General features: G+C 40.9%; 1 protein-coding gene across 15 annotated transcripts in view; it reads right to left on the bottom strand.

Annotated features, from left to right (window-relative positions):
* The window catches only part of dst (dystonin), a 622,282-nt gene that overhangs the window by 231,750 nt on the left and 372,400 nt on the right, over window positions 1–18,132 (bottom strand). For all 15 annotated transcript variants that reach the window (XM_072558451.1, XM_072558477.1, XM_072558489.1 and 12 more), the window contains 3 exons: window positions 17,126–17,359; window positions 11,872–12,147; window positions 10,664–11,209 (listed from right to left, as the gene is read on the bottom strand). In XM_072558451.1, the coding sequence (XP_072414552.1) occupies window positions 10,664–11,209; window positions 11,872–12,147; window positions 17,126–17,359 (1,056 nt within the window). The remainder of the gene's footprint in view (window positions 1–10,663; window positions 11,210–11,871; window positions 12,148–17,125; window positions 17,360–18,132) is intronic.

Here is an 18,132-nt window from a genome sequence, read left to right as displayed (position 1 = left end):
AAACATGGCTTAGAGATGGGCAGAACTGGCAGCTTAATGTTCCAGGATACAGATGTGACAGGAAGCAGAGAAAGCGAGGCAAGAGAGGAGGGGGAGTGGTGTTTTTGATAAGGGATAGCATTACAGCTGTGCTGAGGGAGGAAATTCCCGGAAATACATCCAGGGAAGTTATTTGGGTGGAACTGAGAAATAAGAAAGGGATGATCACATTATTGGGATTGTATTATAGACCCCCTAATAGTCAGAGGGAAATTGAGAAACAAACTTGTAAGGAGACCTCAGTTATCTGTAAAAATAATAGGGAGGTTACGGTAGGAGATTTTAATTTTCCAAACATAGACTGGGACTGCCATAGTGTTAAGGGTTTAGATGGAGAGGAATTTGTTAAATGTGTACAAGAACATTTTCTGAGTCAGTATGGGGGTGTACCTACTAGAGAAGGTGCAAAGCTTGATCTACTCTTGGGAAATATGGCAGGGCAGGTGACTGAGGTGTCAGTGGGGGAGCACTTTGGGCCAGTGACCATAATTCTATTAGTTTTAAAATAGTGATGGAAAAGGATAGACCAGATCTAAAAGTTGAAGTTCTAAATTGGAGAAAGGCTAATTTTAACGGTATTAGGCAAGAACTTTCAAAAGATGACTGGGGGGAAATGTTTGCAGGTAAAGGGATAGCTGGAAAATGGGAAGCCTTCAGAAATGAGATAATGGGAGTCCAGAGAAAGTATATTCCTGTTAGGGTGAAAGAAAAGACTGGATAACTAAAGGAATTGAGGGTTCGGTAATGGAAAAGAAGGAAGCATATGTCCTGTATAGACAGGATAGATCGAGTGAAACATTCGAAGAATATTAAGGCTGTAGGAGTATACTTAAAAGGGAAATCAGGAGGGCAAAAAGGGAACATGAGAATACTTTGGCAAATAGAGTTAAGGAGAATCCAAAGGGTTTTTACAAATACATTAAGGACAAAAGGGTAACTAGGAGAGAATAGGGCCCCTCAAAGATCAGCAAAAAGGCCTTTGTGTGGAGCCACAGAAAATGAGGGAGATACTAAACAAATATTTTGCACCAGTATTTACTGTGGAAAAGGACATGGAGGATATAGAATGTAGGGGAATAGATGGTGACATCTTGAAAACTGTCCATATTACAAAGGGGGAAGTGCTGGATGTCTTGAAATGCATAAAAGTGGATAAATCCCCAGGACCTGATCAGGTGTACCCTAGAACTCTGTGGGAAGGTAAGGAAGTGATTGCTGGGCCCCTTGCTAAGATATTTGTATCATCAATAGTCACAGGTGAGGTGGCAAAAGACTGGAGGCTGGCTAACGTGGTGCCACTATTTACGAAAGGTGGTAAGGACAAGCCAGGGAACTATAGACCCATGAGCCTGACGTCGGTGGTGGGCAAGTTGCTGGAGGGAATCCTGGGGACAGGATGTACATGTGTTTGGGAAGGCAAGGACTGATTAGGCATAGTCAACATGGCTTTGTGCATGGGAAATCATGTCTCACAAACTTGACTGAGTTTTTTGAAGAAGTAACAAAGAGGATTGATGAAGGCAGAGTGGTAGTTGTGATCTATATGGACTTCAGTAAGGCGTTAGACAAGGTTCCCCATGGGAGACTGGTTAGCAAGTTTAGACCTCACAGAATACAATGAGAACTAGCCATTTGGATACAGAACTGGCTCAAAGGTAGAAGACAGAGGGTTGTTTTTCAGACTGGAGGTCTGTGACCAGTGGAGTACCACAAGGATCGGTGCTGGGTCCACTACTTTTAATCATTTATATAAATGATTTGGATGTGAGCATAACAGGTATAGTTAGTAAGTTTGCAGATGACACAAAATTGGAGGTTCAGTCGACAGTGAAGAAGGTTACCTCAGATTACAACGGGATCTTGACCAGATGGGCCAATGGGCTGAGAAGAGGCAGATGGAGCTTAATTCAGATAAATGCGAGGTGCTGCATTTTGGGAAAGCAAATCTAAGCAGGGCTTATGCACTTAATGGTAAGGTCCTAGGGAGTGTTGCTGAACAGAGACCTTTGAGTGCAGGTGAATAGCTCCTTGAAAGTGGAGTCGCAGCTAGATAGATTAGTGAGGAAGGCGTTTGGTATACTTTCCTCTATTAGTCAGAGTATTGAGTACAGGAGTTGAGAGGTCATGTTGTGGCTATACAGGACATTGATTCGGCCACTGTTGGAATATTGCGTGCAATTCTGGTCGCCTTCCTTTCGGAAAGATGTTGTGAAACTTGAAAGGTTTCAGAAAAGATTTACAAGGATTTTGCCAGGTTTGGAGGATTTGAGCTATAGGGAGAGGCTGAATAGGCTGTGGCTGTTTTCCCTGGAGCATCGGAGGCTGAGGGGTGACCTTGCAGAAATTTACAAAATCAGGAGGGGCATGGATAGGGTAAATAGACAAAGTCTTTTCCCTGGGGTCAGGGAGTCCAGAACTAGAGGGCATAGATTTAGGGTGAGAGGGGAAAGATATAAAATAGACCTATGGAGCAACTTTTTCACGCAGAGGGTGGTACGTATATGGAATGAGCTACCAGAGGAAGTTGTGGAGGCTGGTACAATTGCAACATTTAAAATGCATTTGGAGGGTATATGAGTAGTAGGGGTTTGGAGGGATATGGGCCGGGTGCTGGCAGGTGGGACTAGATTGGGTTGGGATATCTGGTCAGCATGGATGGGTTGGTCTGAAGGGTCTGTTTCCATGCTGTACATCTCTATGACTCTAATTGTAGTATCTATATTTTTTCTGAAAGCCAGGGGATGCAGATCCATTCTGCTCAATGTCTCCCTTATACTTGAGAGGCAATCCTCTCAACTCAGAACTCAGTTTCGTGAACATCTCCAAGAAAAATATGCTTTTTTGTAGATGTGCAGGCCAGTCATGGTCTCAGCAAAGCCTTTTAGAATTGCAACAATATTTCGTCACTCATGGCATTTAATCTCTTTGCAAAAATGGCTATCATATCAATTTCTTTCCTAACGTCACGCTATACCTGAATGTTGACTCTGTATTTTGCATAGTGAATTCCTTATTATACTTTAACAAAGTTTATGTACTCTGCTATTTGAAAACTTTGATGAGAAAACATAGTCCAATAATGTTATGGGCCGTAGTTTCCCACATGTCTGCTTGCCAGCATTGCAGCTATAAATTAAACATTGAACAATGAAACCATTTTTCAAGCTGTTCTGATTTGAGGCGGATGTCAAAAGCTAAGTAATTCGTTATTGCGTTCCAGCATTCTCCAACAAACTTAAAATTCATTGGTAAGTGCCTGAGAGTAACAATGTGCGAAAATCAAAGACACCAATATAAAATGACACAACACTGAAAAACACAGTAAAACACATTTTAAATAATGGAGGAAAACAATTCGGTCGGAGAATAGTTCCTGGTAGTTCATTTGGATTGAGTGTAAAGTTTAAAAATACAGAATTTAACTTCAGAGGCAATAGGAAGGAAGGAATAGAAATTAATCTCAGCAAACATCTGTACAGCATTCTTCTCTGGAAGCACATGCAAACTACAGCACCGAAACAAGCCCTTCAGTTCAACTAATCATACACAAGCAAATAGCTCTTATCAAGTTTTACCACTCTGTTCCTATACCCCTTCAACCACTTTGCCTTTATTCAATGATTCAACCTAACCTCCAATATTGACATGGTTTTAGCTTCAGCCACTCCTCAAATTGAACTCTGACTTCAGAATTCACCCTGTAAAAACGTTTCTACTGTCTGTGTTCAAGACCTCTTTCTTGATTTCATTTTAGGATAGTCCTTCCAGCATTCAGACCAAAACCATATCCGGTTTGGTTCCATTCTACAGGAGCTAATTTATCAGCATAACACATAAGCACACCTTTCCTGTCAAGCACATTATTCACAAAACTCACCCACCCCACAACCCATATATCAGATCCAAGGCCCACAGTCCTGCCCATTCAGCCATGGGATCATTCAAACAACTAACAGGAAGAGAAGGCTCCACAAATATTCCCATCCACAAACATGTGATAACTGAAGAATGCTTACATGAGAGAAAAGAAGAATGACTCCACCTCATTCTCACTAATCTGTTTGTCACAGATGCACTGAAGATGATAGTACTGATAGCTACAACCACACAGTCCTTGTAGATGCAAAGTTCCATTTTTACTTTAGGGATCAAATTGTGCAGCACCACTACTGTCTTATATTCAACAGATTGAGAGAAGGGGTAGTAACTTGAATCAAGGTGTCCATGAGGTGCTGTGGGTCAACAACAGCAGCACTGTATTCAACCTCAATCTATAATATCATAACCTGATGTATCTCCCACTCTACCATTACCATCAAGCACTGACAACATTCTGATAATAGTGCTCATACATAACCTTCAGAACTAGTTGCTCCCTTAGTCAAGCTATTCCAGTAAGCTACAACAGTGGCACCCAGTGAACGATGAGAAAAATTGCCTAGATATATCCCGTACTCAAAAGGCAGGTAAAATTTGACCTGGCCAATCACTGCCTTATCAGTTTACTCTCAATCTCTATTAGTAGAGTGCTGGAAGTAGTCATCAACAGTGCCATCATGTGGCACTTTCTCAGCAATAACCTGCTCACTGACGCTCAGTGTGGGTTCTACCAGAGTCACTGTCCTGGCCCAAAAATGGACAAAAGAAATGAACTCCAAAGGCGAATGGACCATGTTACCATCAAGGATGCACTTGACCAAATGTGCCAATTACCCCAACAATCAGAAGGAATCAGAGGGAAAACTCTCCATGGTTGCAGTCATACTTTGCACAAAGGAAGATTGGTTGTGTTTTCCATAGGTCAATCACCTCAGGCACAGAGCATGATGGCAGGACTTTTCTCAGTATAATTATTAGGCCCAACCATCCTCAGCTACTTCATCAATGATGTTCTCTTCATCACAAGTTCAGAAGTGGGGATATTGACTGATAACTGCCCAATGTTTAGTTCCATATGTTACTTCCCAAAGGCTGAAGCAACGCATGGAACAAAATCTGGACAATGGCCAGGTCTGAGCTGATTAGTATTAAGAAACCATCCTCACCAGACTGGTGCCTGGAAATGATCATTTCAAAGAAGAGATGCTAAGCCATCTGTCCTTCATGTTTAATCACATTACTATCACTGGTGTCTTCATCTTTAAGAGAGTAGGAGACTCCATTGATAAGAAATGTGACAAGATCAAACAAATGAATACTACAACCACAAAAACAGGGGTAAGGCCGGAAATTCTGTGGTGAGTCATTCGCCTCCTGACTCTCCAAAGTCTGTCCACTATCTATGAGACACAAGTCAGGAGTGCAAGGGAATTATCGCCACTCACCTGGTGACATGCACCTCCAACAACACTCAACAAAGCACCCTGGACCAAGCAACTCATTTGACTGCACTTAATCCACTAACTTAAATGTTCACTTGCTTCATCACTAACCAGTGTGTAGCATATGCAAAATGTTCTGCTGCTACTCCCCATGCTGCCTCAATAGCACCTTCAAAACATACAATGTCGATCATCAGCAAAGCCAAGAGTAACAGATGCAAACAAATCCCATGTCCTCCTTTGATTCACCAAACAACACTCAATCCTTCTTTGAAAGTATTTTGCTGTTCTTCCATTACTGTGGAATCAAAAGTCCCATAGTTCCTGCACTTCCTTCCCCATCCATGTACTTATGCAGTTCAAGGTTCAGGGCAATTAGGGATGTGCTACATGTACTGGTCATGCCTACAGCACCTACAACGCAAATGAATATGAAGAAACCGTACTCGCTGCTCTGCTTTCACATAATGCAACTTCTTTAAATTATGTTGTTGTGGTTCTGTTCGCCGAGCTGGGAATTTATCTTGCAAACGTTTCGTCCCCTGTCGAGGTGACATCCTCAGTGCTTGGGAGCCTCCTGTGAAGCTTCACAGGAGGCTCCCAAGCACTGAGGATGTCACCTAGACAGGGGACGAAATGTTTGCAAGACAAATTCCCAGCTCGGCGAACAGAACCACAACAACGAGCACCCGAGCTACAAATCTTCTCCCAAACTTTAAATTATGTCTTCAAACTTTATGTTCAAACTCTTTCTTGGCCACACATTTTACCATTTCTGTGACCTCATTGACCAGTACCTCCTCACTGTCCACTCCTCAATTTCTGGATGCTTATCTCTTTTGCAACCTCCAACTCCTTTCACAATAGACAGAGAACTGGGATTAATGGATCTTTTTCAGGTTGGATTTGATGAGTGGACTGCCACAAGAATACCTTCTAGGGCGTCAATTATTTAACTACCAATATTCATGAGTTAGAATGTGCAGAATGTAAAGTATCCAAATTTGCTGATGGTACAAACTTAGATAGAAAGGCTTATTGTGAGAAAGAATCCAGAATGCGATATAGAAATGTTTAGTTAATGGGCAAAAAACTTACAAGATCAAGTTTAATATTGGAATGTTTGAGGTCATGCATTTTGGTAGACAGAATCAAAAAGCAGACGTTATTTTAAATGAAGACAGATTGCAAAAATGTACAGCACAGAATAATCTGGGTTTCCGTGTGCATCAAGTACAGAAAGTTAATATTCAGGTGCAGCAAAGAAACTTTGACCTTTATTGCCTTGGGATTTCAATTTAAAATAAGAAAATCCTGTTCCAACTATGAGGGCATTAGTGAGCCTGCACCTCGAGTACTCTATACAGTTTTGATTCCCGTATTTAAGAAAGGATGCACTGACATTGGATACAGTCGAAAAAAGTTTCACGAGGCTGATTCCTGGGGTGAATGCATTGATTTATCAAGAACAGCTGAATAGGTTCAGCCCTTATTCATGAGTTTAGAAGGAGGAAGGGAAATATTATTTTAACTACAAGATTCTGAGATGGGTTTAACAAGATAGATATTGATAAGATGCTTCCACTCATGGAGAAATCTTGAATTAGGAGACAGTTACAGAATAAGGGTAGCATGTGGAAGTTCTATGCCCAGAGGGTAGTGAATCCAGAGAGTTGCGGAGGTTAGATTACTCAAGTATTTAAAAAGAATTTTGAAATATCGGGGAGTTGCTCATGAGCTGAGGTGGTGTTGAAGAACAGTTGAGGCCAGGGTCAGATCAACCATGATCCTGTAGAATGGCAGATTAGGCTTCAGGGACTGAGAGGCTGAATCCTGCCCTTATTTATGAACGTCACCGAATCATTGTCAACCTTGGTACAATGGTCTGGCATTCCCAGGTTCTGAAACAACTCAGCGCCTGTCTTTCCCTCTTCTTGAAACCCTTCTTAAAACAGAATATACTGGCCAAGCTTTGAATTTGGATCTGTATCAGCTTTATCTTTCATTTTGGGACCACTGGGGTATGTTTTCTTTCATTACAAATATTATATTAACATAAATAATTGCAGTTGTTTTGTTGCTCAATTTACATTAGAGACGTTTTTTTTTGTTTTTCCCCAGAGAAGGCCACATGCTTTTTTGCTTCTTTCCCAGTAATGCCAGGGCCCACATGCCTAATCCTGATTCTGTATGCACTGAGAGTCTGACACATAGCAATTTTCCAACAGGACCCACTGAGCAATCACAGGCAGAAGCTTTAGATTGATTTGTTTTCTATCTCATGAGATGTCAAGTTCACTTGCAAACCAATATTAGCAAGTTCACCACCAAGGACAGTTGTCTATCACACAAACATCTGAGTCTTTTTGACTGAGAATTAACCTGCGTGGGACATTGAATCAATTAAACCACAAAAGGTGATTCATAAGAACTAGGTGCAGGAGTAGGCCGTATGGCTCTTTGAGCCTGCTCCGCCAATCAATAAGATCATGACTGATCTTTTTGTGGGCTCAGCTCCATTTAACCCCCCTCTCATCATAGCCCTTAATTCCTTTACTGTTCAAAAAATGATCTATCTTTCCTTAAAAAACATTAACTGAGGAAGACTGAACCAGTTCACTGGGCAGGGAATTCCACAGATTTACAACCCCCTGGGTGAACAAGTTCCTTCTCAATTCAGTCCTAAATCTGCTCCCCCTAATTTTAAGGCTGTGTCCTCTTGTCCGAATTTCACCTGCCAGTGGAAACATCCTTTCTACTTTTATCTTATCTATTCCCTTCATACTTTTATGTTTCTACAAGAACCTGCCTCATTCTTCTAAATTCCAAAGAATATAATCCCAGTCTACTCAGTCTCTCCTCATAAACCAACTGCCTCAACTCCAGAATCAATTTATTGAATCTCCTCTGCACCCTGGTTAGTGCCAGTACACCCTTTCTCAAGTAAGGAGACCAAAAACTGCATGCAGTACTCCAGGTGTGACCTCACCAGCACCTATACAGATGCAACATAACTTCTCTGTTTTTAAACTCAATCCCTTTTACAATGAAGGACAAAATTCCATTTGCCGCCTTAATTACTTGTTGCATCTGCAGACCAACCTTCTGGGATTCATGCACAAGGACCCTCAGGTCCCTCTGCACAGCAGCATGCTGCAACTTTTTTTTACCATTCATGTAACAGTCCTTTTTATTCTTATTCCTACTGAAATGGATGAGTTCATATTTATTAACGTCGTACTCCATCTGCCAGACCTTTGCCCACTTACTTCAACTATCTATGTCCCTTTGCGAAGTTTCACAGTACTCTGCACACTTTGCTCTACCACCCATCTTAGTGTCGCCAGTAAATTTTAACACACTACTTGTGGTGTCCAACTCCAAATCATCTATGTAAACATCAATTCTGCGTGTTTTTTTCCACTTGCTAATGCCTTGACTGTGGTCACCTCTCTACAGATGAATATTTTTGCAAACATATTAATTTTTAATTGTTGATGTAAAACCCACAAGCAGACATTGAGGTGAAAACTGGGTTATCATATCAGGCAATGCCATCTAGTGGGCTCAGATATTGTTCGAAACTGCTGCAGCTTGAGGATGTGAAAGGAAAGGAAGTGTGTGTTTATATAATCTCTTGAACAGCCTCATGACATGTTGGTGAAACACTGCACTCAATGCAGCAAACTCCCACTAAAATGTACTGAATAGCAGCTAGGCAGATGAGCCTTTTCAGCTTCACAGCCAACTGAAGAAAGCCCACAAGCCCAACACTATGTTGTGTTAGATGGTCCCTGAAGTGGAACTTGAAACTACCACAAACAAAAACAGAAACTGCTGAAGAAACTCAGCAGGATTGGCAGCAACTGTGGAGAGAAAGCGGAGTCCAGTGACCCTTCTTCAGAATGCTTGAACCTGCTACTTTCTGACTCAGTGAGTCAAGACCAAATTAAAAGTAGGTAATCATTAATCATCACCATTTTAGCCTTTACTGTCTGGTTAAACCATCTAGAAAATCAGATTTCTATCCTGTAACTGAAAACCTTTTCAAAGGAAATATGGAGTATATGTTTTGCTTCATGCTAAGTACTTCCTTCAACATGAGATGGTTAATTAAGATTACATAAATTGGTTACGGTCTAGAAATAAGAGATCAGTCTTCAGTTAAACGGTATGAATATTATCCCAGTCTGACTAGGCAACTAGACATTTACCTTCCAATATTCATTGCAGTGCACAGAATGTCTTTTGCATGAGTATGGTACAATGTCTGTGTGCCAAAAACAAATTTAACTTTCAGTCTTTAAGTACTGAATCATTAGCTTCACAAATAAATCTCTGATTGTTACATCTACATTTATACAAGTCTAGAGGACAGAAGCCTGAGGTGTATACACTATGATATGATGTTACTCTTGGGAATGAGATAAACTGTGAGCTAAAGGCACCACGCAACGTGATTCTCCCTCACCAATGAAAACAAAGCTAGTGCTGTATAAAAACCAGAGTGACGTACGCCCAGCCAATAGTGACACTAAAGGCCAATGAATTCCCTGGATCTGTTGCATTACATTCTAGAATTTTAGGAGAATTAGCTCCAGAGATAGTAGATGTACTGTTATTAACTTACCAGCATTCCTTAGATTCTGACACCTTTATTTGAAAAAGAAAGACATCAAAAAATGCAGGAGAAATGATTTCTGATAAATGAATTACTGTTTTTTTGAGGTGATAACAAGCAGGATTGATAAAGGGAAATCAGTAGTCATAGAGTCATACAGATGTACAACATGGAAACAGACCCTTTGGTCCAACCCATCCATGCTGACCAGATATCCCAACCCAATCTAGTTCCACCTGCCAGCACCTGTGCCTCCAAATCCTTCCTATTCATACACCCATTCAACTGCCTTTTAAATGTTGCAATTGTACCAGCCTCCACCACTTCCTCTGATAGCTCATTCCATACATGTACCACCCTCTGCATGAAAACATTGCCCCTTGGATCTCTTTATCTAGTCGAGGGAAAGGAACCACAGCAATGTTGCTGGCTAATAACTGCCCTCTGAAATGGTCTGGCAAGCCATTCAGTTCAACAGCATTTGGGTGTGGCCTCCTCATCAAAGTCCTCATCCTATGAAACTATTTTTTTAAAAAAACCTGATGGCTTCTCCCTGCTTGGTTCAACTGATATACTCAGTGAATGAAGGTTTGCTGTGCCATGCACACATTCACAAGGTAAAAAGAATTGCAAAGACTTTAATAGGACCATGCCCCAGGAAAAGGTTGAATGGAAACCTTACCTTTGAATGCAGCGATTTATAGGAGTCACTGGCCACATCAAGTTGCCTCTGTACCAAATCACAAGTTGCAGATGTGTCAATACATGGCTTTATCTCTTTGCCGAGATCCAATTTGCCACAAGATTTAGCAGCATCAAGAACTCTTTGCCCTGAGATGGTGATATACCGCAAGTCGCCTTTGTGCGAGATGACGTCATCAGAAAAGCTTTTCTGTCTTTGCAGCTTGCCAACAAGAGTTTCGACTTCAGTGGCACCAGTTTGGAGATCCTCTAACTGCTGTTTAGACTGGTGCAGCCAGTTTTCAAATTCGCTGTAATCGCTGGAAAACTTCTGCAGCTCATCCTGTACAGTCTGTATCAATTTCAGTCTGGTTTCTGACTGGGCCAGTGTGGTCTCATACTGAACCTTCAACTCATTCAGGTCCTTCTCCAACTTCTCTCGTTCCTCTGCAGAAATACTGGAGCCTTGCTTCTTCAGGAAATCCTGCACCGACTGTGTCGATATAATGTAGGACTGTTGTTGTGACATAACTTGTTGGTGATGAAGCTGTTTTAAGCAAAACCATATCATGAACAATCACGAAGTGAATAAATGTTTTCTTATGCTAAAACAAATTAAATACTCAATGCAAGACCAAAGAACAATTGATTTGCGTCTATCTATCAATCACCTTTCACAATTCTGAACTCAGTTAAGGACTTTTTGAAGTATAATCTATATCACACATCAGAAACACAGCAGCCAACTTTCACAAAGCAAGCTCCCACAAACAGTAGTGAGATCATCTGTGATTCAGTAATGTTGATTGTGGTATAAATATTGGTCAAGATACCAGAGAGAATTTCTCTGCTTGCTTTCAAAATATCAGCCAAAAGACCTTTTGCATCCACCAAAGGACAGATAGAAAACTCAATCTTAACAATCTTATTTGGAAGACAGTATCTCTGACTGTGCAGCATTGTCCCAGGATCCGAACTCACCCCAATCTTCTGATTCTAAGTCAAGAGTGCTACTCACTGAACCAAGGCTGACACTACTGTTTCCAGTCTCTTGTGAGTAGGAACAGAAGACTTTTATGTTAACCAACTCTTTCATGTAATGGTTTCAAAATGAACAAATTTCCATGTTCATATGAACATCAGATTTTCAATCAATGCTGCACAAAGCATGACATTAACTTTAAATAGTCAAAAGAACTTCAGTTATACCTTGGCTCTTTGGTACTGAAGATTCAAATCCCCATCAGTTGTTGGTTCCATTGCTTTGTCTACTTTGGTCTCACTCAAGTCCTGAGGTAGGTTTCCATTCACTGTATCCTCATTCTCCAGACTCTTCAGTCCATCCACAAAAATAGTGTTGCCATTCTGTTGCAATGTCTCTTTTATTTTCTGTTCACTCATTGGCTCCTGTCCTATATTTGACAACCAACCCAAGAGTCCTTGGATTTTACTCTCATTCTCCTTTAACTGTTCAACCACTGCAGCCTGTAAACCAAACTTCAATGAGTATCTTTAAGCATTTCAAAATGCTGTTTAAAATAAGAAATTAGATATTAAGTTAGATTCAATAATTAGTGGTGGCTTTGGTTCAGGAGATCAGAATGTAGAAGCAGATTGTTTGGAGATCAGAATAGTACGGGAAAGGAGTCACTAATTGGAGTGGTCTACAAGCCCCAAACACAATGTACAAGAAAATTTACAAGAAGGAAATATTGAATGCTTGTGATAAAAAGACAACAGAAATTATGAGGGATTTTAAACGACAATATAAATTTCACATTGGCAATGATAGCTTTGATGAAGGGTTAATAAAATGCTTTCAAGATAGTTCATTAGAGTAGCACATTCTGGAATAACCAAGATTATATTGAGCTGATACTGTGTAATGAGAAGGATTAATTCATAACCTCAGAGTAAAGGCACTGTTTGGTAGCAGCAACCACAATTTTACACTCAGTGTGAAAGAGAGAAGGATGGATCCAAAACTAGTATTTTAAATTGAGAAAAGAGCAACTATAAAAGCTGAGCTAGCTGAAGTGAACTGGGATACTAGCCTAGGGGATGGATCAATAAGTCATGGCAAATAGTTATGCGGCAATGTCACAATACTCATAATAAGTATATTTCTACGACAAAGAAAAATTATAAGGGGAGGAGCCACTATGGTTAACTATACATTTAGGGTCACAGAAACTTAAATGACAAATAAACTCCTTTGGTTTGTGATGCCATGGCTTGTTCTTTTTTGAAAGCCATGATGTGGAGGTGCCAGAGTTGGACTAGCGTGCAAAAGATCACAGAACACGAAGTTATAGTCCAACAAGTTTATTTGAAACTGCAAGCTTTCCTCAGGCAACTAGTGAGAGAGAATACATCGGACATAGAATTTATAAGTAAAAGATCAAAGAGTCATACAACTTATGCGAATGTATTTAACAAACCTGGATGGCTATTAGGTCTTTAGTTAGAATAGAGGTGCAGGTTTCAATTGATTAAAATGTAAATCCCAGAATTTCTTTTCAGACCCTGCCCCAAGGTAACCTCAGGTTTTAACAGAATAAGGGTGACACCTCAGGTCAGACCACGCATTTTAGGCGTGAGATCATGTTTAGAGTCTGTCTGTGTCTTAACCTGGAGTCAGACAGGTTTTATTTCCAATGTAGCAATTTATAAAATACCACATTGACTGACTGTCTAGATCAGGTGCTTTCTGAAAAAAACAGAATGTACTTGCAAATACGAATCTGCAAATTTGCCCTATAGATTTGTGTGTGCGCGCGCCTGAGAGAGTGAGGGGGAGAGAAAGAAAGAGAGAGAGAGTGTTTGAGAGGGAGTATGTGTGAGTGTGAGCGAGTATATCTGTGAGAGCATATATGTGTAAGACCATAAGTGTGTGAGAATGTGCATGTGAGAGTGTGTGCGCTTGAGAGAGAGTGTGCGAGTGTGAGGGAGTCTCTTGCAGTGAGAGTGTGAGTGCGAGTGTGTGTATATGAGAGAGGGTCTGTGTTAGCATGTGTGTGTTAGTGTGTGAGAGAGAGAGAGACTATGTATGTGTGTGTACAACAAATAAAGAGCAAAGAAAATTACAGTACAGGAACAGGCCCTTCGGCCCTCCAAGCCTGCACCCATCCAGATCCTCTATCAAAACCTGTTGTGTATTTTCCAAAGATCTGTATCCCTCTGCTCCCTGCCATCCATGTATCTGTCTAGATACATCTTAAATGACACTATCATGCCCACCTATACGACCTCTGCTGGCAACATTTTCCAGGCACCCACCACCCTCTGCGTTTAGAACCTACCACACATATCTCCCTTAAACCTTTCCCCTCTCACTTTGAACTCGTGACCCCTAGTAATTGAGTCCCCCATTCTGGGAAAAAGCATCTTGCTATCTACCTTGTCTATTCCTCTCATGATTTTGTAGCCCTCAATCAAGTCCCTCCTCAACCTCCATCTTTCTAATGAAAATAATCATAATCTACTCAACCTCTCTTCACTGCTAGCGCCCTCCATACCAAGCAACATCCTGGTGAACTTCCTCTGCACCCTCTCAAAAGCTTCCACATCTGTCTGGTAATGTGGCAACCAGAACTGTATGCAATACTCCAAATGTGGCCAAACCAAAGTCCTATACATCTGTAACATGACCTGCCGACTCTTGTACTCAATACCCCATCCAATGAAGGACAGCATGCCATATGCCTTATTGACCTGTGTTACCACCCTCAGGGAAAAATGGATCTGAAAATGCAGATCTCTCTGTATACCAATTTTCCCAAGGGCTTTTCCATTCACTCTTGAATTGGATCTTCCAAAATACATCACATCACATTTGCCCAGATTGAACTCCTGCCATTTCTCTGTGCAACTCTCCAATCTATATTCTGCTGTATTCTCTGACAGTCCCCTTCACTATCTGCTACTCCACCAATCTTAGTGTCATCTGCAAACTTGTTAATCAGACCAACTATACCTTACTCCAAATCATTTATGTATATCACAAACAACAGTGGTCCCAACACGGATCCCTGCGGAACACCACTGGTCACAGGTCTCCATTTTGAGATATTCCCTTCCACTACTACTCTCTGTTTCCCGTTGCCCAGCCAGTTCTCTATCCATCTAGCTAGTACACCCTGGACTGCATGTGACTTCACTTTCTCCATCAGCCTACTGTGGGGAGCCTTCTCAAATGTTTTACTGAAGTCCATGTATATGACATCTACAGTCCTTCCCTCATCAATCAACTTTGTCACTTCCTCAAAGAATTCTACTAAGTTCGTAAGACACACACAAAACCATGTTGCCTATCGCTGATAGCCCATTTTCTTCCAAATGGGAATAGATCCTATCCCTCAGTATCTTCTCCAGCAGTTTCCTTCCCACTGACGTTAAGCTCACCAGTCTATAATTTCCTGGATTATCCTTATTACCCTTTTTAAACAAGGGGACAACATTAGCAATTCTCTAGTCCTCCGGGACCTCACCCATTTTCAAGGGTGCTGCAAAGATAGGCCCCAGCTATTTCCTCTCTCGCTTCCTTCAGAAACCTGGGAGAGATCCCAACCGCACTTGGGCACTTGTCCACCTTAATGCCTTTTAGAATATCCAACACCTCCTCCCTTCTTATGCTGACTTGACCTAGAATAATCAAACATCTATCCCTCACCGCAACATTCATCGAGCCCCTCCCCTCAGTGAATACCGATGCAAAGTACTCGTTAAGTAATCTCACCCACTTTCTCTGACTCCACACATAATTTTCCTCCTTTGTCGTCAAGTGGATCAACCTTTTCTCTAGTTACCCTCTTGCTCCCTATATATGAATAAAAAGATTTGGGGTTTTCCTTAACCCTGTTTGCTAAAGATATCTCATGACCATTTTTAGCCCTCTTAATTCCTCGTTTCAGATTGGTCCTGCAATCCCTATATTCTTTGCAATCTTTGTCTGTCGTCAGTTGCCTCGACCTTATGAGTGCTTCCTTTTCCCTCTTAGCTAATCTCACAATTTCACCTGCCATTTATGGTTCCCGAGCTTGCCATTTCTATCTTTCATTTTCACAGGAAAAGGTCTCTCCTGCACTTTAGTTAACCTCTCTTTAAAAGCCTGTTCCATATCAAATTAGGATTTACCTCTGTTTGTGTTTGTGAGAGACAATGTGTGTATGTGACTGTGTATATGACTGTGTATGTGAGAGTGCATAGCATGGTAAGGGTCACCTTTAGTGCAACATGAACCCAAGATCCCAGTTGAGGCTATCCTCATGAGTACTGAACACAACTATCAGTCTCTATTTGGTGACTCTGCATTATTGCGTGTCCTGAAGTCGGCCTTGGAGGATGCTTACCCAAACATCTGAGGCTGAATGTCCTTGACCACTGAATGTTCCCCCACTGGGAGAAAATATCCCTGTCTGGTGATTGCTGCAGTGTCCATTCACCTGTTGTTGTTGTGTCTGGCCTGAGGTATCACCCTTATTCTGATAAAACCTGAAGTTATGTTGGGGCAGGGTCTTAAAAGAAATTCTGGGATTTACATATTAATCAATCAAAACCTGCACCTCCATTCTAACTGATTAAAGAATTAGTAGCCACCTAAGTTTGTTCAATACATTCGCGTAAGTTGTACAACCTTTTGATCTTTTTCTTATAAATTCTGTATCTGATGTATTCTCTCTCACTAGTTGCTTGAGGAAGGAGCAAGGGCTCTGAAAGCTTGCGATTTCAAATAAACCTGTTGGACTATAAACCTTTATTGTGTGATTTTAGACTTTGTTTAATACCACACATCTACTTTGCATCTATAACACATAAGTTCATTCTCAAGTATCTATTCAACTCATTTATAATTTATTTATAGAATCCTACAATCATAAATCCCAACAGTGTAGAAGTAGGCCATTCAGCCCATCAAGTCCACACCAACTGTCCGAAAGGCATTTCACCCAGACCCATCCCTCCTACCCTAACCCTGAAACCCTGCATTTCTCATGGATAATCCACCTAGGCTACACATACTTGGATATTATGAGCAACTTAGTATGGGCAATTTAGCTAACTTGCACATTTCATGGAATTAGCTTCCGTTGCATTTTTAGGCAAAGTTCTCCAGATCCCAACATTAAGTGAAACATTTCTCCTCATCTTCCATCTGGATCATCAAACCATAATTTTAAATGTGTGGCCTTTGATCACTAACACACTCAACAGAGGAAGTAATTTTACCTTGAAGTATCCTATCAAACCACTGTAATCTTGAAGACCTCTATTTAGTCTCAGTTTAACCTTCTCTGCTCCATGGAGAAGAATTCTACTTTCTGAAACACAACACTTAGATTTTGTTTCTCATCCTGGGTAATAGCTTTGACTATTTGCAATAAACTCTAAATATTGTCAAGTACATTCTATGATCTAGAAATCTCCATTAAGACAAATTGAGGAAGAAATAAATCGTCAGCACCTTCTCAGTCTCCTGTTTGAGAGCAGTCGTTACAGCATTGTCCAGATTCTTAAGTTTGGAATCCACTTGCTCACTCAACTGATTGAGCTTTGACTTGGTGTCCTTCAGTTTCCTATCCATTGCATCTCTTTCTTCTGGTTTGAGTTTGTCCCTGTTTTTCTCTAAGAACTGTTCAGTTGCATTTACCACATTTGCTAAAATGGCTGCATTTGCCTCAATTTCCTTCTGTAAGGCCTGAAACACACAAGAATAAAATACAGTTGAGAGTTGAGAGGGTGTTGTGAGGATGTTTCCACTGGTGGGTAAAACTAGGACAATAAGGCACAGCCTCAAAATTAGGGGGAGCAGATTTAGATCCAAATTGAGAAGGAACATCTTCACCCAGGGGCGTGTAAATCTATGGAATGCCCTGCCCAGTGAAGTAGTTGGCGCTACTTCCGTAAACACTTTTAAAGTTAAGATAGATTTTTCTTTGAACAATAAAGGAATTAACAGATATGGTGAGAGGGCGGGTGAGTGGAGCTACGCTCACGAAAATATCAGCCATGGTCTTACTGAATGGTGCAGCAGGCTCAAAGGCCAGTTGGCCTACTCCTGCTTCTAATTCTTATGCTTTTATGCAAACAATGCATCTGAGGGGATGATGTAATGAGATAAAATCTCCTTTTTCTCTTTCCAATGGTAGCTGTCTCTGTTAAATAAAAGAAGTAAAGGCTAAATTTAAACACCTACTAGGAACCAGACCAGCACATGCCAAAATACTTTATAGCAAATAAAGTACTTTGGAAGTGCTGTAGAGTGGGAAACACAATAGTTAATTTGCTATTGTGTTTCACAAAAAAAGCAATTGATAATGGCCAGATGATTTATTTTTAACAGCGCTGATTCAGAAATGTAAATTAGCCCAGGATGCCAGAACTCCAGTGTTCTTTTCACAATAGTGCCACAGAAGTTTTCATAAAGACAGAACACAAAAAAGCAGTGAAGATGACACAAAGAGTCTACAG

The sequence above is a fragment of the Chiloscyllium punctatum genome, chromosome 3, assembly GCF_047496795.1.
Source record: "Chiloscyllium punctatum isolate Juve2018m chromosome 3, sChiPun1.3, whole genome shotgun sequence".
Lineage (NCBI taxonomy): Eukaryota > Metazoa > Chordata > Chondrichthyes > Orectolobiformes > Hemiscylliidae > Chiloscyllium > Chiloscyllium punctatum.
The sequence above is the reverse complement of the archived record's forward strand: the minus strand, read 5'-3'. Positions and strand labels throughout refer to the sequence as shown.